General features: G+C 32.0%; 1 protein-coding gene and 1 long non-coding RNA gene across 7 annotated transcripts in view; one reads left to right on the top strand and one right to left on the bottom strand.

The window, feature by feature from the left end:
- Positions 1–17407, top strand: part of Ae2 (Anion exchanger 2) — a 68450-nt gene extending 51043 nt beyond the window's left edge. For 3 of the 6 annotated variants that reach the window (XM_071888975.1, XM_040712598.2, XM_071888976.1), the window contains 15 exons: positions 2762–3289; positions 8866–9142; positions 9204–9540; positions 9643–9858; positions 9934–10409; positions 10477–10679; positions 11078–11182; positions 11493–11633; positions 11771–12082; positions 12144–12920; positions 12977–13237; positions 13307–13772; positions 15135–15343; positions 15408–15578; positions 17046–17407. In XM_071888975.1, coding sequence (XP_071745076.1) covers positions 3248–3289; positions 8866–9142; positions 9204–9540; positions 9643–9858; positions 9934–10409; positions 10477–10679; positions 11078–11182; positions 11493–11633; positions 11771–12082; positions 12144–12920; positions 12977–13237; positions 13307–13772; positions 15135–15343; positions 15408–15578; positions 17046–17120 — 4068 coding nt within the window. In that variant the 5' untranslated portion in view covers positions 2762–3247 and the 3' untranslated portion in view covers positions 17121–17407. The remainder of the gene's footprint in view (positions 1–2761; positions 3290–8865; positions 9143–9203; positions 9541–9642; positions 9859–9933; positions 10410–10476; positions 10680–11077; positions 11183–11492; positions 11634–11770; positions 12083–12143; positions 12921–12976; positions 13238–13306; positions 13773–15134; positions 15344–15407; positions 15579–17045) is intronic. The other 3 variants (XM_040712599.2, XM_071888977.1, XM_040712600.2) reach the window with 2 other exon arrangements.
- On the bottom strand, positions 305–2857 carry LOC121118058 (uncharacterized). The gene is made up of 3 exons (XR_005864321.2): positions 2751–2857; positions 2299–2499; positions 305–1339 (listed from the first exon to the last, which is right to left on the bottom strand). It is a non-coding gene; the product is annotated as an uncharacterized lncRNA (long non-coding RNA).
- Positions 17408–18259: the final 852 nt, after the last annotated feature.

The following is an 18259-nucleotide window of genomic DNA, read 5'->3' as shown; positions in this document are numbered from 1 at the left end:
CGTATTATACCTTCTCCCTTGAAACAGTAATAATATGTGTAATTTTTCTGTAGAACTATGTAAATATCATTATTTAAAAGCATTGTCTTGGTCTCAACAATTGAGAAATAAATCGATTTAGGCAACAAGATCATCGAATCATTGAGCAACGATATTAGATGACAAAAAGGATGTTATTTCAGGGAGGTGGGTTGCAGCATGTGTATCCCCTCCTCCCCCCAAATTAAGGAATTTTTCTTTTTTACTAGAAAATTTAAAGTATGATTTTTTTCACAAAAAAATGAATATTTGAAATTTATGTTAATTTTTTTTTTTCTAAAAATTTAATTTTTTCTTAATAACTATGGATTTTTGAAATTTTTCCCAGAAAAATGTAATATTAGAAATTTTTTGTAAAAAAAATTTAATTTATTTTGGATTTTTGAATTTTTTTTCCAAGAAGATTAATTTTTGAATTATTTTTTGTGAACAGCTAAACATTTTTTGAGAATAGCCTTTTATTTTTTAAATATTTTCCCAAATAATTTAATATTTTAATATTTTTTCAAAGTTTTTTCAAAAAAAAAATCCAAAAAACAAGGCCCCCCTCTAAAAAAAATAGATATATACCTATAATCCTACGGACGCCCCTGTATTTGACTTTTTTTCTTGCATGAATAATCGGTAATTCCAACTAGTGAAATGATATTCAACTCTGATGATGCAATCAAAAGTTATCCAATCAACTTCGTTCCTTTAGATGAACATTGAAACTATAATAGCCAATAGATAAAATAATACTGAATCAACCCTTGATATACGGGTTTAATTCGTTCGTTGGTAGCGTTCGTAAGTCAAAGAAATTTATGCAAAAAGAACATTTCTGTGGGGAAATAAAAACTAATTTTAAATGCGTACTTTAGGGCACTCGTATTTCAAGGTGTTGCTCTATACTTTTTTTGGGAAAAAATTATAAAATCCACAGTTATTTTATTTATTTGTATTGTTCTTATTATTCCCCCGAATGTTTCAACCATTTTTATAAAAAAATTCTAAATATAACAAAATAACAAAACAAATGATTAATAATCAATAAAACATAAAGTAGCTTTAGACAATAGAAGAGGCATTCACACTTCCTGGATGGGGTGATTCTTTGCCAGTTCATGAATTCTTTTAATAAAATTATTGTTTTTTTTAAAAGAAACTTTGTAATATTGAGCTGTCGAATAAGGAGCCATATTCCTTCATTAAAATATCCCATTAATATGAGGTAAAAAACCAGGCGACATTTCAGCGGCTCCAAAGGCCTCGTGCATCCATCCAGTTTCTTGCTCTGACCGCCTTGCTGACTCCTATCCTTTCGGAAAAAAAAAATTTCAAAAATATATAGCTATTCACAAAAAAACAAAAAACATTGATTCCTTAATTTCGGGACTGGGGTATATCCCTTCCAATCTACCCCCTGCAGACGTCTCTAATTACAGATTCGTTTTTTGGAATTCAAAAAGATTTTTTTTAAAGTACAATTGTGTTGACATCTGCTATTCTCTATAAATTGACAAAAAGGGCCGTACATTTATCTTTGTCCTAAATCCCCCTCACAATAAAAGCGACCTTAGTTTCTATTCTTGAAATTTTTATTGATCTCTTTATGAATACCAACCCCCTTGTCGTCTAAAAAGAAAAACTACTATCATTATGTACTCTGGGTCAGGACGGATTTTAATGTGAGTACAGTCCTTTTTCTGTGAATAAATTGTAAGCATATCTTATTGATCTATTTTTTTATTTATAAAAATTAAAAAATTACAATCCATGCTTTCAAATTTCAATAACCCCGAGGCGGTTAACTTACTTCCTATATATCTCTAAAGCCCAAGGTAAGTAGTGTCGATAAGAAACTTGCAGCGCAGTCTGGTTGACGTTAGCTGACAACTTTTTTCATGACTTCACAACAGATCAAAGGTCAGTGCTACTGACAAGTGTTAAGTGTTAACTCATGTTATTCCAAGAACCATGTCCTCTTTAAGAGGTACTAGGCTCTGGCAACCTGTGCAAATCCATCAAATGTCCATAATTTTTGTATATTTATTTGAAAATGTATGTTCTGACGTATTTTTCATTAAAAAAAAACTTTTAATTTTTTTAAATAGTCTGTAGGCAAAAGGCAAAAAAATGTTTATCGAGACACCTTGCTAAAAACAACGGCCTTGCTCTTGATATTGAGCCTTCAAAATCTTTGTTTGGGGCTTTATAACACAACACTTACTTTTACTCAAATTCCATCCTTTATTTAAAAAAAAAAAAAAAACTTACTCATTTAAAGATCTTCACTTTCTATTTGAGCATGATGTGACCATTTTCTACCAATCATACTTGGATACATGCAGTCCAAATGGTTTCATTTACAAAAATAAAATATCAAGTTGTTTCTTCTCCATTCTTAATTATCCCATCCTCAAATATTTCCCTCATTGACATCTGTGGGCACTATATGAGTGCCTATTGATTTTTGATCTATATAAAAGATTTCATACAGAAAAAATGAAATGAAACACCATTTATATTGTTCAGGTATGCTTAAAAAAAGGTAAGTACCTTTTTTTCTCGAAATTTCTAGAAGATTCTAGTACATATAACAACATATTTGAGATTTGTTATATATGAATAATGTACATAGATATTTATCTATCCCAGTACCTTTCCTTTCCATAATTAATGTGTTAAATTAATTATACATATGTAAATGTATGTAATTAAGTCTTTACCTTATTTTCAGATTGAGAATTGGTTTTCATTGAAAGTAAATACAATTTACAGACACGGGGAGAGAGAGATAGGTGCATGATCCATTCGGACAAACCACAAAGTCAATATATATTGTATCTGTAGTCTGTACTACCTCTTACGTTTCGGACCTACAACCAATTCTCCGACAATTGTATATATATTATTTTTATCTGACTGACTACCTACCTTCGCACGCCCAAGAATCATTCTATCCATCTAAAAAAAAATAAAAAAAACCAAAGAAGAAACAGAAAATAAAAAAAAACATGGATTTATTTTTATTTAATTTTTGTGTGTGTGTTCAAAGTATGGTTTGAACATCGAACCAGTGAGTCTCTGACTATTTTAACAACACCTACTCGGGAAAAAATAAATAATATTGAGATTTGTTATAAAGAGATATAAACGACTAGTGCCCCTTACATTCATCTATTTTTTTTATTTGAACGGATTGGAGTTAAGAGACGATATCATCATGCAGAACAATGCTCATTCCTCTTGGTCCCAAGGCGGAACGGTAAGTGGATTTGTTAATTTATTATATTGTTTTTAAGGTAATCATTTTTTAATTACTCATTTTGTTGTTTTCTTCAACCATTGCGGGGGGGGGGTATAGAAAAATAAGGAGAGAGGTACAGGGTGGATATTACTTGTTTGCTCAGTTATGATGAGGATGAACGAAAAACAACATATGGGAGTGTCTTATAATCATATCTCTTCTAAGAATTAAGGAAGTAGTTCTTCTTCTTCCACAAAAGACGTAGAAGAAAAACATATATTATATATATAGAATGTCCACTTTAAATTTATACATAAAAATGAATAATGAAATAAACACGAAAAGGAACGTGACACGACCATATAACAACTATAGGTGGTAGAACACAGCATACATATAACAGGACATCTTCTCATAGTTGAACCACGAGAGAGTCTTCAAACATAAAAAAATATTGCAATCTTAGTTCAACGTCCATATGTAGCGGTATTTCAACATTCTATATAACCCACAAGGCCCCTCTCCATTATAACTTTAAGAATAAACTGCTAGCTGTATATATATATCGCGCTGTCTCGGGACAAGAGGCTATGCTAGATATTTTTTATAGGTACTAAAATATTCAGTATCTAAAAAATAAGAATAAAACAAACTGATATTTCTTTTCAAAAGAAAAATTAAAAGTATTTTTACCTATATGACCCGTCAACATAAAAACCATACGGATTTTTCTCAAAATGGAGTCTAGATTTCATTTTTATTCAAGTAGAAAAAAAAAATAAAGATCAATGTTGACGTTGGGCTGTACTCACACTTCTCTGAATAGTTAAAGGATTCAGAAAAATATTTCTCTTGTTGTATAAAAATGATCATCTTTACTATTAAATACCCATGAATTTGATAAATGACGTGACTCGCAAAAAAAAAAAATAATAATAAACAACTCATCTTCACACACGATTGATCTTCTCCATTGCAAAAAAGTGATAGGATACAAATTAATAATGCGTTTGTTCGAAGGCGGTATCTAATCGTTGTACAACATTCAATCTAAAGTTTTATTTTATTCTAACATATTAGAAATCCATGGAGGACTTTAATTTTTCTTTTTTTTTAAAGGAGTCAAGAAATAGTTGTAGAATAAAGTCTGGTTTTTTTAATACTTACCTGAGTCTGTCAGACAGTTTATAATATAAATTAAAAAAAGGATCTTTAAAAAATATATATATTCATTCCTTTTAATAAAACGCGTCAAAATCCCTCATACCTTATTTACCTATTATACAAGGCTCATAAGGCATACACTTTTGAGGCAATAACCCTGTTTAAAAACAGGATTGTCTCCCATAAAAGTATGTCTTAAACTCATTGCTATATATCAAGGTACTTTATTATATTTTTATATCCAGAATGGGTTGATTTGATGGGATCTTAGAAGTTGCATCAATATGATTATGAAAATCATATACATAAGTAGAGAATGGATGACATATGATGGTCAGAAATGCAATAGAAATTTAATTCTTTCCCTGAGCTTCGAAAAGGTAGAATGCGAAGAAAGGTATAAGAAATAATTTGATGCGCAATTAGCTAAAAAAAATATAAAGATGATATCTTTCTTGAACGGATACCTACATTGTTCTTGTATTAGGTAGGCAGTTGACAAATACAAAAATGATCCTTTAACTTGCAAATTTAACTCATTCCAATCCTTGAGTATTTAGGATCCTATAATCCTGCTGTCGTCGTTTATTGTTATAGCATACTCGAATAGAAAAAGAATATATGTAGTTGATAAAATAAGATTAATAAAACAAGTTTTTTGTGATATTTGAGGCCAGAAGTGAATGTTTACATACCTTGTCTGTTGGTACACATATAATCCTTATATATGTAGCTGTAACCTGTGTAATTATAGTAAAGTATTTTTTTTTTTGTGTGTGTGTGTGTGGTACATACAGTATGATCCAGAATTAGAGAGTCCCATCGACTAAATTAAATTTATCAAGGATTATAGTTTGTATTGCATATTGTATGTCATCAACGGGATGGCCAGGGGGGGGCAATAATTATTTTAGTAATTATATTTATTGGCCTATTAATAGTGAGTCCTCCTATCAAAAATAATGTATCCCAATAACAATGCCCTGATTACGACACTGAATAATAATATGTATTTATACTTTTTTACTGACTTAATATTATCGATAATATTAAATAAAAATTCCTTTTAACTAACTTGCAACTAGTATACACTGCTACGTCTTTGGAAGTTTTTGCACTCGCAGCTACCATCGGGGAGTCCTAACTGAGCCTCAAAACGATAGAGGCCTTCCCTTTGACCATCCCCCATAATGATTTTTATTTATTGCGATAGTTATAAAACTTTCACAAAAGTGGGGAAACAATGGCCCCTTGATTCCTGCACCACTGGGCCCTATCCTGCTGCTACAATATTTCTAACTTGGATATGGAGACATTTCTAATTCAGTACACTATTATGAACAAAACAGAATATTTAAAGCGTTTTGTTGACAAATTAATGCATTTTCAAAAAGAGTCAATCTTAAAAAAAGAAAATCATTCAATGGCTGTTAAAAACAAAAAAATCCCTAAACGTTTACATTGGTTCTGACCGGATGTCTAAGAAGAATTGTCGCAAATGTTTGAATTGAATCTAATTAATATTAGATGGTAAGGTTTTCCTGAAATCAACCTTTTTTTACTGATGTACCACTTGTAAAATATTTATTTAACCCAAGTACCCCCTTACCAGTACAAAGCATTTTTAGCTTCAGGGACAAAAGCGTCCGCAAGTTTTTATTTTGGAGGGGGGCTTGGTTTCTGCAATTTTTGGAGAAAAAAAAATTCAAAAATCGATTGCTGTTCTCATAAAATTAAGCTTTTTGGGAAAAAATCATAAATTCTTAACTATTCACAAAAAATTTAATTTTTTGTGAAAAAAAATTCCAAAAAAATAAAAATTTTCACTAACAAAATTTTTTGAAAAAAAAAAAATTCAATTATTAAATTTTTTTGAATATATTTCAAATATAATTTTTTGGGCAAAAAATGTAGAAATCCATAGTTACTCACAGAAAATTAAATTAAATTTCAAGTAATCCATTTTTTGAAAAAAAATGGATTCAAACATTAAATTTTTTATTAAGAAACAAAAATTTCTTAATTTGGGTGGCTACAGCCTCTCCTGCTCACCTCCAGCGGACGCCCCTGAGTTATGTAACACTTGTAAAATATTCTTTTAAAACTTCAAGTACCCCTTGGAGTGCCTTCAAGTACCCGAAGTGGTACGCGTAACCCCTTTGAGAATCACTGGGATAGGGTCACAACCGTACTTTTTCTATTGTTTTTTTTTTTTTTTTTTTTCACATATGTTCCAATTTTCTGATATATTTTTAAGTAAGATATTATTATCCCTACCATTTTCCCCTTAAAATAATAAAAGGTCCTTTACTGATTAATTTTTAGGCTCATTTTTTTATGACCTTATTCTCTTATCCCAGACATTGTCTTCATTTAGTTATAAGACGTTATTTATTTTAGATAGTAGGGTAGCACACTCCCCCAAGGCCCTGGCCCTGCCAGGGGCGATTATTACCCCCATCTATGAATTTGTTTCGCGGTGGGGCAAAAAAAAAAAAAAAAAAATCTTTCCATTTTTTTTAAGAGTACCAAATTATAGATATAAAGTTATGTAAATTTGTATAGCCAGATCTAATGGGACATTGTACATTCCATACAAATTTTTAGGGATGAATAGGAATAGAATGTCCATGTTTGTCAAATATAAAGGAAGGTTTAAACCTCTGACAGCGTTTATCTTCACTAATGAATAAATTGTTTTGAATAGGTTCAGTAAAGAATTGTAATTGAATAAATATTCACGTAATCGTTAAATTGTTATATTTTCCTTTGATTGCTGTTTTAAAAAGTAATCCTTAGAGGCTAAATTTACATCAGGCATTTATGTAGCCTTTTGTACTTTAAAATGATCATAAATAGTGGAGATATGTATAGGATTTGCAGGGTTGAAGGTAAGAAATATGGGTCTCAATCATTTATTTTCTCAGTCAAAGAGATTTTTTTGAACATTTTTTTTTTTTTTTAAGCGGGAACGTATTTGTCTTATGTGTCCTTTGTTTTACATTTTTTTCCTGACAAATTAGAAGGTATTTCACAGCTGCGCTCTAAGATACATTTTGCAAGCGCCTTTATAAAAAAATATTGTCCTAAGAGAAGTAATTTTTACCCATGCCCTTTTGAATTTTGAGTCAAGTTCCTATTGGTACTCCTGATGACTTTAGCAATTTAAACAGACGATATTTTTCAATCAATTTTATTCCAGATGGATGAGGAGTTATAAAAGCAGGATTATTGGAAAATAAGTAGCAAATTTATTAGTCACTCTAGATGTAAATATTTATTGATATTAATAATTATATAATTTTTAATACTGCATTGAGATCAGGGATTGAATCAGTAGAGCGTAGAAGACTTACTTTCATAATGGTGACGTCACTATGTTATATTGAGCAAGGATTGACAAACAATCTACTTTAAGTACATATTTATATGAATGAATCACGAAATGTTAAAATTGAGAAAAGGGCAAATTTAAACTGTATTTTATTGTCAGTGGTCGTTGATCTATTTTCTACTTTTTTAATATTGATTAGTTTAATTTAAATCGTCTAATCTTAACCTGTGAAACATTCCAAACGTAATTCAGGGGCGTCCTTTTTTAATTCTTACTAGTAAATTTGAAATGCTCAATATCATAAGAGATTAATTATAATATACAATTAATGATGTAATTCATTCCAAATCCCAATGAATTATAAATAGTCAATTGCCTAGAGTATAAGGATTACATACATTTAATTGATGGAACTAATCGATACTGGGGGAAAAAATCAATGCTTAATTATTTATTAATTGCTTAACTTTCTACTTTTCTTATTTTCATCTCCTTCGTATTATGTTAAATCATTTTTCCAAAGAAGGCTTTCCTTAATGGAAGAATTGGATCTTATTTTTTTGGATAGTAGTGGTTTTTTTAAATATATACTTAACTGATCAAAAAGAAACCGTTATTTTCCCATTTCAAATTTAATTATCATGATATTCTCAAGTTCATTACGTTTGTACACATTTCCACAACCTATGTTCAAAATATTAACCATTTTGAACTGTGACTTTGTTTTCAATAGATAAAAAGGTTTGACGTATTTTTGTGTGCTCTCCAATTTTCTACTATTGAAAAAAAAAAATCCAATAAAAAATCAATTTAGATGAAAGTTCTTTTAACACTTTTGGAAGATTGTTCATTCCTTTAAAATAGTTATTTTGTACACAATGCTAATTCGTGAAGAATAAACAATATTTTAAAAGTGTTTACAGATAATTAAATTGATTTTTTTTTTGCCATTTTAATATTTTGAACATTTGTACCTACATCAAAAAATAATTGGAGAATTGAATGAGAAACGGTTTCATTTTTGCCAGACCACTTAGATAATATTTGAACATTATGACTTTCATCAAACCTTTTTTTTTTTTTTTTTCAATAACAGAACTCCAAAAATGAGGGCTTGGATCGAGCATGTGATAAAATTTTCCACCCGGAAAAATTTGACGCAGCGAAATTCACCAAATCCGGTGAGAGTAACTTGGATGAAGGAGCAAGCTTTTTTTATAAGAACATGTCGATTGCCTCCGAGACTGCCTTGGATCCTTATGGAAGATACTTAAGTGTGAGTGATACTAATTCACCCACTGAAGGAACTTCACCCCATACTTCTCGCCCCCCATTTATACGATCTGCTTCCCTTGTGGAGGCACCACTTCCTGGTTAGCCTATTTCTGCTTATCTTACGAGTGTTATCTAACATACCCTTTAACCAATTTCCAGATTTTCTTATCAACAATCAAACCCAAAATTCTTGGACCAACTATAAGAATCATCATCATCAAAGATTTTATGCTCATAATAAAGCCATAATGTCCAAAATGAGATCTAAGAATAGTGCTCCTCAACTCAAAAGAGCCCAAACAGAAAAGGCAATCTCCTTTTCTCAAAATATGCCTCCTAAAAAGTTCAGTGACAAAAAGATTGAAAAACTTCCAACAATCCAGGATGAGTCAAAGGTTGATAATAGAGGGGAGGAGCCTTATGAACAGGGATATCTCAATCCTTCCATGCAAGATGATTTTGAATCCAAACATGAGCCTAATGAAAAAAATAAGGAGTAAGTGATTTATAAGAATTAATTTAAGGTTATTCTATTTACATTCAATTCCATTTACATATTATATAGTACTATGTAAGCCATACATTTGTCTGTTTTTAGGTTCCGTCCCGTTTCTCCAGCATTCTTAATTTTCTCTGAATCCCACGAAGGAAGCCAGGATTTTCCATCAATGGAAGGTCAGAGTAATGATGATGACAAGCCCGCCTTTTCAAGAAAGGTGTCTTTTCACGTTGGACATGAGGATGAGGATGACTACTTCCTGGAGGATACAAAGGAATCTCAGGAAGTTACTAAACACCGTAGCTCAAGCAAAAAGTAAGAAGGAATTACATTTCTAAGCAATTAAAAATATAGAAGAAAATTCCACTAACTTTGTTTATTTTATTCAAGAAAAAAAAAGCACTCTTACCGACATGCTCTTCCCTTGGATCTACGACGACGTGTTGGATCGGAATTGGCAATGGAGGATAACTACAGTTATGTTTCAGATGAGGATCTACAATTGCGAGATGTTGAGAATCTTGCGAGTCATCGTAACGATGATCTAAAGGCTCTCCATCGACACAAGATAAAAAAGGATCCTTCTAAAATTAGCATGTACAGAGTTCACCGAAAGGAAATCACGGAGGGAACCGAAAATAAGCTCATTCAAAAAGTATATGGAATCCCCAAGAAGGAATTTGACCATTCCCCGCATGATCTCTTCGTTGAAATGGACGTCTTACAAGAGGATCAATGGGTTGAAATGGCTCGATGGATCAAGTATGAGGAGGATCGTGAGGAAGGTTCTGAAAGATGGGGAAAGGCTCACGTCTCATCTCTTTCGTTTCATTCTCTCATAAATTTGAGACTTTGTCTTGAAGGAGGTAGTTTTGAAATTTTTTCATTGTGTGTTTTACACATTGCCTGATACTGATTGATGTTCCTACTTAGGTATATTCATGTTCGATATGGAAGCAAAGGATTTAACTGGGGTTGTGTATAGAGTTGTAGAAGAATTTGGATGTAACTCATCTATAAGTGAGAGCGAAAAGTCCGATATTCTTCGAGTTCTTCTCTACCGACACAAATACGTCACTGACAACCATGCCTTCAAATTCCATTTGAATAGACGGCATAGCAATACGTCTTTGAAGGTAAGATTTTGACTGAATTGAATAACAAACCATTCAATAAAGGAAGATGTTTGGTTCAATTCAATAAACATACACACTTAATCGGAAATAGTGTTTGAATCGCTATGATTATATAATAGAAAATACCGATTAAAACCATGCATGACTGATTGCAGAAGGAGACAAATTACATATTGATATATACTATATTTAGACTTGAATCCCAGTTATATTTGTGTAGTTCCAAGCATTCATTTATATACATATATACATTTTAAGTCTTAACCAATTTCACAGATTAGTACAAAATCCATTATTTTTTTAATGTTAATTCACCTTCTTCTTCTTTCTGATTTTGTTCTTTCATCATTGGATCATTTTTGTACAAACGTAAATTCAATATGTTTGTACAAATGTAGAATACGGATCATGAAATCCCTGAGCATTTTGTTCATTCACAAAAATGGTACTTTAAGGCTTTAATCAAAGGCGATAAGGATTTCAACTTTGAAAATGAAAGTGAGGTCGGTGGTGTATTTTGTTTAACAGTACATAGGGGGAGTTAGTATCGTACCTAGCACCCTTTATCACTGTGATGGTGTTTTTTTAATTTTTATTTGAGTTCAAATGCACTTTTTATTTTTTGGGGATTTCAATTATATGCACAATTAATCCGTGTTAGTCTTATGTGTTTTTGTTGTGAATCTAAATACTCCCTAACCTACAAATATTATAAACCTAAGTATAATTGTACCTATTATAACTTTTTAATCCCAAGTACATAAATAGTTGATCCTTGTTAATTCATTAGTATTTTTCCACCATTTTTTTCAGTCCTTAATGACGCTAGAAGACAAAATCCACAAGTCCACGAGTGCAAAAATTCTTCAAAGGCCAATGTCAGTGAGTGGAAACCTTGCTGCCGGATTCCATTCGTTAGCGGATATGAAAATGAAAGATGATGAAAAGCTTGATGTACATCCTTTTTTTTTTTTTTCGTTCATATGTTTGAATTTTCCTTCTATTAGATGTATTTTTTTAATTCAAATTAGTGATTTTTTTAATATATAATTCATATACAATTATTAAATTGTATTTTTCCGTTCACACAGATCGAGGCTGGAGATGTCGAGACAGAGTCCATTGCTTCTCATCTAGAAATTAAAAACTATCATGATAAGGAAGGTATTTTGAAGCGTCTCAAGGAGGGTACTGAGGGAACAATTGTACTTTCTGGTTCTCTGGACTACCTTAAGGAGCCCATGTGTGCCTTTGTGCGACTCGCTGAAGGAATTGTCATGCCCAACGCTCTTGAAGTACCCTTACCCATGAGATTTATATTCATTCTGTTGACCCCGAAAGGAGACATGAATATGGATTGCTATGAAATTGGTCGATCCTTTTCTACGCTTATGTCAAATCCTGTAAGTTTGGATGTTTAATTGATATTATGATCCAATTACTTTGAATTTACTTCTTTTTCAGAACTTTCACAATATGTGCTATCAAGTTGAGGAGAAAAGAGAAATCCTTTCTTCCATCAATGAATTCTTGGACGAATCTGTTGTTTTGCCTCCAGGTGATTGGGACTCTAAAAACCTTTTGTCTCTCCAAGAATTGAGAGAAATCAGACGAAAGAGGAAGATTCGTTTAGAAAAAATCAAAGAAGATACAGCTGATGTCAAAGCGGTGGCTGGCCAAGGGGATGGGGATGATGACCCGAATAAGAAGAAAAAGAAACTCGGGGCCTTGGATCGTTTTCCTTATCCTTTTGGAGGGCTTATAAACGACCTTAAAACTCGTTTTCCGTACTATCTCAGTGACATAACAGATGGATTTAGTTTTCAAGTTCTTGCAGCGACTATCTTTATTTATTTTGCTGCCCTTAGCGGAGCAATTGCTTTTGGAGGTTTAACCGGTGAAAAAACTGGGAATCTGATTGGAATTCCGGAAACACTCATCGTATCCTCCATAGCTGGTATTATATTTGCACTATTTTCGGGAACACCGCTTATTATCGTTGGTGAGACGGGTCCAGTTCTTCTCTACGACGAATCTCTCTATAAATTTACAGAGTCAAACAAGATTGAATTTTTGCCTCTTCGAGTTTGGATTGGTGTATGGGTATTTATCATTTCAGTCGTAGTGGCTGGCTTCCAAGGCTCAACGTTAGTCAAACATTTTACAAAGTTTACAAAAGATATTTTCGCTTCCTTGGTGTCTCTTCTCTTTATCTATGAAGCCATTCGAAAAATTATACTTGTGAGTAATACATTAAAATCGGATCTCTTCTTTAATCTTGTTTTGTATCCTTGTAGACTTTTGGTGAGCATCCACTCCATTCCTTGGAAGACTACTGTAAGGAGATGCCTATAGGAAACTACAGCGATGTAGATATGGAAGAAGAACGAATTGGTCGCTCATTGCAAAATATTGTCACGTCAAATGCCGTGCTCAAAGAAGACATCAACAGAGTGCAACCTAATACGGCTCTTCTATCATTCATTCTGATGTTTGGAACATTTTTCCTTGCATACTACTTTAGAATTTTGAGAAATGGAAAATTCTTTGGAAGAACTGTGAGTTGATGCCGGGGAAAACTTGATTTTCCATAAACTCATATTGTTGTAAATTTATTTATCCTTTAGATTCGACGTGCTCTTGGAGATTTTGGGGTTCCGATTGCAATTGCAATTATGGTATTACTTGACTTTGCATTTGAAGATGCGTATACTTCAAAACTTAAAGTTCCTTCAGGCGTTGAGGTGACAACACCTGAGAAAAGAGGATGGGTAGTATCGCCTTTAGGGAAAAATTCTGATATTCAACCCTGGATTCCTTTTGCTGCCTTCCTTCCTGCAATACTTCTGTACCTTTTACTTTTCATGGAAACACACATCTGTGAGTTACTCATGATGGACAAATCATCTAAGAAGGGAAATGGACTTCACTGGGACATTGTTCTACTTTGTATTATCAATTGCTTAGGAGCATTTTTCGGAGGTCCATGGATTTGTGCTGCTACTGTGAGAGCTGTTGCTCATGTATCCGCCTTAACAATCATGTCTACCACTCATGCTCCTGGAGAAAGTCCCAAAATTGTTGATGTTTTAGGTACATTTATAGTTTATTCTTGTGATCCCACCATTTGGGGGTTTCAGGCCTGATATTAATGAACAAAATTAATCAATATTTCAAGCGGATATATATTTCTATTATCCTACACGCCTTAATCAATCCAAATGTGGGGGACAGTTGTCATTAGGTGCTAGAAAATTCTAACATAATTAGTTGAAATATTGTGGGAAAAACTAATGGGGTGTTATCCCATCATCGTGTCATCGCTATGTGGCACCATTTTCTATAAATCCCTCCACATTGGAATTAGTTTTTGGCAAACCTTGTAAGCATTTGTTTTGTTTCTGAAGTGGCCAAAGGAGTGATTTCTTTACTCACCAACAATGCCTCGGTTTCGACAATTCTACCAATGATATAATCGAATGTGTTAGAACATTAGGGAGGGCAAGGAGCCATTAGTAGTGTTGTAGAAAAGATATGGGATAGAAAAGTACAAGATCTTTTGTATTTACTCGCCAGGGGCGCGTCTGCAGGGGCTGTAGCCCTCCCCAAATTAAGGATTTTTTGCTGTTTACTTTAAAATTTAATATTTGAATTTTTTTTTCAAAAAATTTATTGTTTCAAATTAATTTTGTGAATTTTTTTTCCATAATTTTAATTTTTTGTGAATATAAAAAAAAATTTCGAAAAATGTAACATATGAAATTTAATTTTCAATTTTTTCCCAAAAATTTACTTTCCAATTTTTTTCCAAAAAATTTAATTTTTTCAATTTTTTTCAAAATATTAATTTTTAAAAAGAATTTTATATTAGAGATTAATTTTTTGAAAAAATTTTCAAAAATTTAATTTTTGTCAATAGCTGTGTATTTTTTTTTTTTTAATTATTAAAAAAAATTGCGTCTCTGAAACAAAGCCCCCTCCCCTCCCCAAACACCTCCTGCTTGGACAATGTGCATTTGATTTTGTAAGCTATTATCATTATTCTTGAAGAAATAACATATAAGCAAAAAGTAATCACATGTACGTAAAAGTCAAAGAGTAACCCTGAGGATTTGTTGCTGAATCCTTTTTGGAATCGTAGTAATTGACGTCACATGGGATCAATTATATCTTCTTTGAGGACCGACAAGTGGACTGGACTGGACCGGCACAACACTATAGCTATTGTTCTATAGCTAACAATAAAAAGTTCTGTAATTATGATTATATATGACGTCATTTTTATCAAAAAGGCCTCCCCTCTTTTGGATTGGTCATGGCGTGTAGGATATAAGTTGTTGGATAAAAAAAAATTGTCCAATATCTGCCTAAGTGCCGATAATTAATCGGCTCATCCCTAATTCATTCACTCTTGCTGTTTAATCACAATATTTATGGGGGTTTTTTTTCTTTTAGATCAACGATTGTCAGCCCTTGTTGTCTCCATTTTGGTGGGAGTTTCCATTACTTTTTCACCTATTTTAAAACTTGTCCCCTATGCCGTTCTATTCGGAGTATTTTTATACATGGGAGTCTCCTCTACATCCGGTATCCAGTTCTTTGATCGGTTATCTCTCCTAATACTTCCAATAAAGCATCATCCTCCTGTTTCTTACGTAAGAAGGGTAAGTTTTTTGATCATGTTTTCTCTTCTCAGATTTTATTACACTTTTTTTTTCTTGTTTACAGGTAAAAACATGGAAAATGCATTTATATACATTTTGTCAAGCAAGTGGTTTAATCATTCTTTGGGTTGTGAAATCCACCCAAGCTGCTCTTGCCTTTCCATTCTTTGTTATTGGCATGATACCATTTAGATTCGGTTTGAAGTTTATTTTCACTGAAAAAGAACTAGATGCGGTAAGAAAAACAAATCACTCAACTTTATACATACGAGTACATGTCGCAGAGCTAGCAAAACATATATTTTTTAATATGTTTACTATTACTTGAACTTTTTTTAAAAGCCTTCCTATTTTTTTATTTGAAATAATTGCAAATAATGACAGTTTTTTTAATAAAGCAAATACTTTAAAATTTATAAAAGGTCATACTTTGTACAAAAGAAATGTCGATTTTTGTCTCTTTTATCAAATTTTTATGGCTTGTTCCCTATGACGTCATTTATTTGGGTCTATGTGGTTTGTGAATGTCCCTTTAAAAGATCTCCAAAACGTGAAGAAATTATACAAATAATAAAAATTTAATTTTATAAAAAAAAAATTAAGCATGAACTTTGGTTCCAGAAGTGTATGGATTTTTACTTTTTTTTTCTTGCCAGCTTAAGTAACATTTAAATTCTATTTTTTACCAATCTTTACTTAAACGGACATTTGATATTTTAATTCTTAAAATATGAAATTTTGACCGTTGATAACATTGTAGGGTTTTTTTAATAGCAAAAGATCATGGTATACGAAATATAACTATTCAATGAAGAAGTAAATTTTTGAAACACGACAGTGAATGTGTTTTTCCTATAATTTATCCTACAGATACATTTAAAAGTGGGATGGAAAGGGCGGGGGGAGGCAGTAATCCAAGTGATAAGTGGATGTCTCAAACTTATCAGGGGCGCATGCAAGGGGAAAGGTGCTATTTCCCCATTAATAAAATATGAAAATTCAGGTCAAAAATTAGTTAAGAATCTCACAAGAAAAAATGAATGAAGCCCCACCCCCAAAAAAAATAATAATAATAATAATCTGTGGACACCCCTGCTTATAGCCCACATTTGCCAGCCATGTGTCAGGGGCGTCTTCAGAAGATAGCTAGAGGGACTGTAACCTCCTTTCAGAAGACTTCAACTTTAAAACTTCCTTAAATATCTTTTTTGTTTAAAAAAAACTAAGGACACTTCTCTTGGTCTGTGCCCGCATAACCTGTCTTTAAACTGTACATAGTGACTTAATACAAAAACAATCTAAAACATCCAATTTATTTTTGTACATCATATATGCAAACAGCCGAATATGTCATAGACATATTTTGGTTAATTATACTGTTTTCTTTATTCAAATTTCTGGGATTAATTAGAATACCCAAGAATATCAGCTATAAAAGTTTAAAACCATACATTTGATGAATTAGACTTAATTTAGCTCGGATATTGTCCTTCTAATAAAATATATTTCTAATCTATCGAAGTGACGATGATTTTTGCATACTTTAAGTGCAAATTTGCGACTCTTCCAAGGGATTAATCAGAATAATTAATTAACAGTAGGTTATGGAAGAATACAAAATATTCATTCTCGTTTACTTTTCTGTTGACAGGACACATATATATTTGAATGCTCAGCTTTTAATTTATCCTTTTTTTTGTAGCTTGATGGTCCAAAGGCAGGTCAAGTCGTGACTGATGATGAGCCCGATTTCTATGCGCAGGGTATTGGTGGTTAATCTTCCTTTAAATTGGGAGAACTTCAAGGGATATTGGTACTCACAAAGTATAGTACACCCTTTCAATACTCCTCTGGTTGGTTTAAATCTGATATAACATTAACATAATATTTATCCATATTTCTGCTCTTTTTTATTGTATACATTGATTTGACATATATTTATATTTTGTAAGAATATTTATTTTTTTATTTAAATCGTATATGTACGAGACATGTGTATTTTATTGCTTCTCAATAGGTTTTCAAATTTATATTTATATAAAATATACAGAATTATTGAACGTTTATAATGTGTTGTTGGAGTGCAATAAACTCTCCATTTTAATGTCATTTACAATAGAGCGTTTTTACGTTTCTTAAGGCCCTAAACAACCAAATTTTAAATGAATAAAACATCTTTTTTCCTTCAGATATGGGAAAAAGTCTAGTACTACCATGTTTTTGAATGTCAAAATGGGACAGATAAATAAAAAGACGTACACTGCAAAGATTTTGATCATAGCAGCAGCAGGTTTAGCCTGTGTGTCGTTGTCCCAACCTATTCAGTACAGCATGAGAATGTTACCAGCAGGTAAAAATAAAAAATAAAACAAAAAAACTGTAAGAGTTTTAGCTGAACTGATAGGAGGTATAAACTGTTAAAAACGAATGCAAGTTTGCCTGTTAATATAGAGGGTTTTCACTGACACCATAGCAGTCCATCTGACAAGTCATCCTGACAGGAATTGTTTTTACTACAAACCGTGAATTCCTGCTGTGTAGCAAGGCATTAAAAATTGCAGACCTGTATTACTTTCAGTTATTTCGAACTGCATCCGCACAGTTCAATCCTGTGTTTCTTATCAAAGTTAGTTCTCTGCGGGACAGCCAGTTTTTCCCTGATGAAGGAGACACATTTTTATCATAAAGGACATATATTTTATTTATTTACATAAACACAGATAAAAAAATCTAAAAACAACTATTTACAAATCCGGGCGGAAGAGCCTCTCCAATTTATGATATTCATTTAGTAGATGTATTACTTGTTTTGATAATTTTTCTTCCACAAAGTTTATACTCTTGGTCAGAAAAACACAATGTATAAATTTCAACACACCTCTGTCAGGGAGCGCTTTTTGTTCATTGATTCATCCT

The sequence above is a fragment of the Lepeophtheirus salmonis genome, chromosome 5 (genome assembly GCF_016086655.4).
Source record: "Lepeophtheirus salmonis chromosome 5, UVic_Lsal_1.4, whole genome shotgun sequence".
Classification (NCBI taxonomy): Eukaryota; Metazoa; Arthropoda; class Copepoda; order Siphonostomatoida; family Caligidae; genus Lepeophtheirus; species Lepeophtheirus salmonis.
This window is presented reverse-complemented; position numbering and strand designations above follow the sequence as displayed.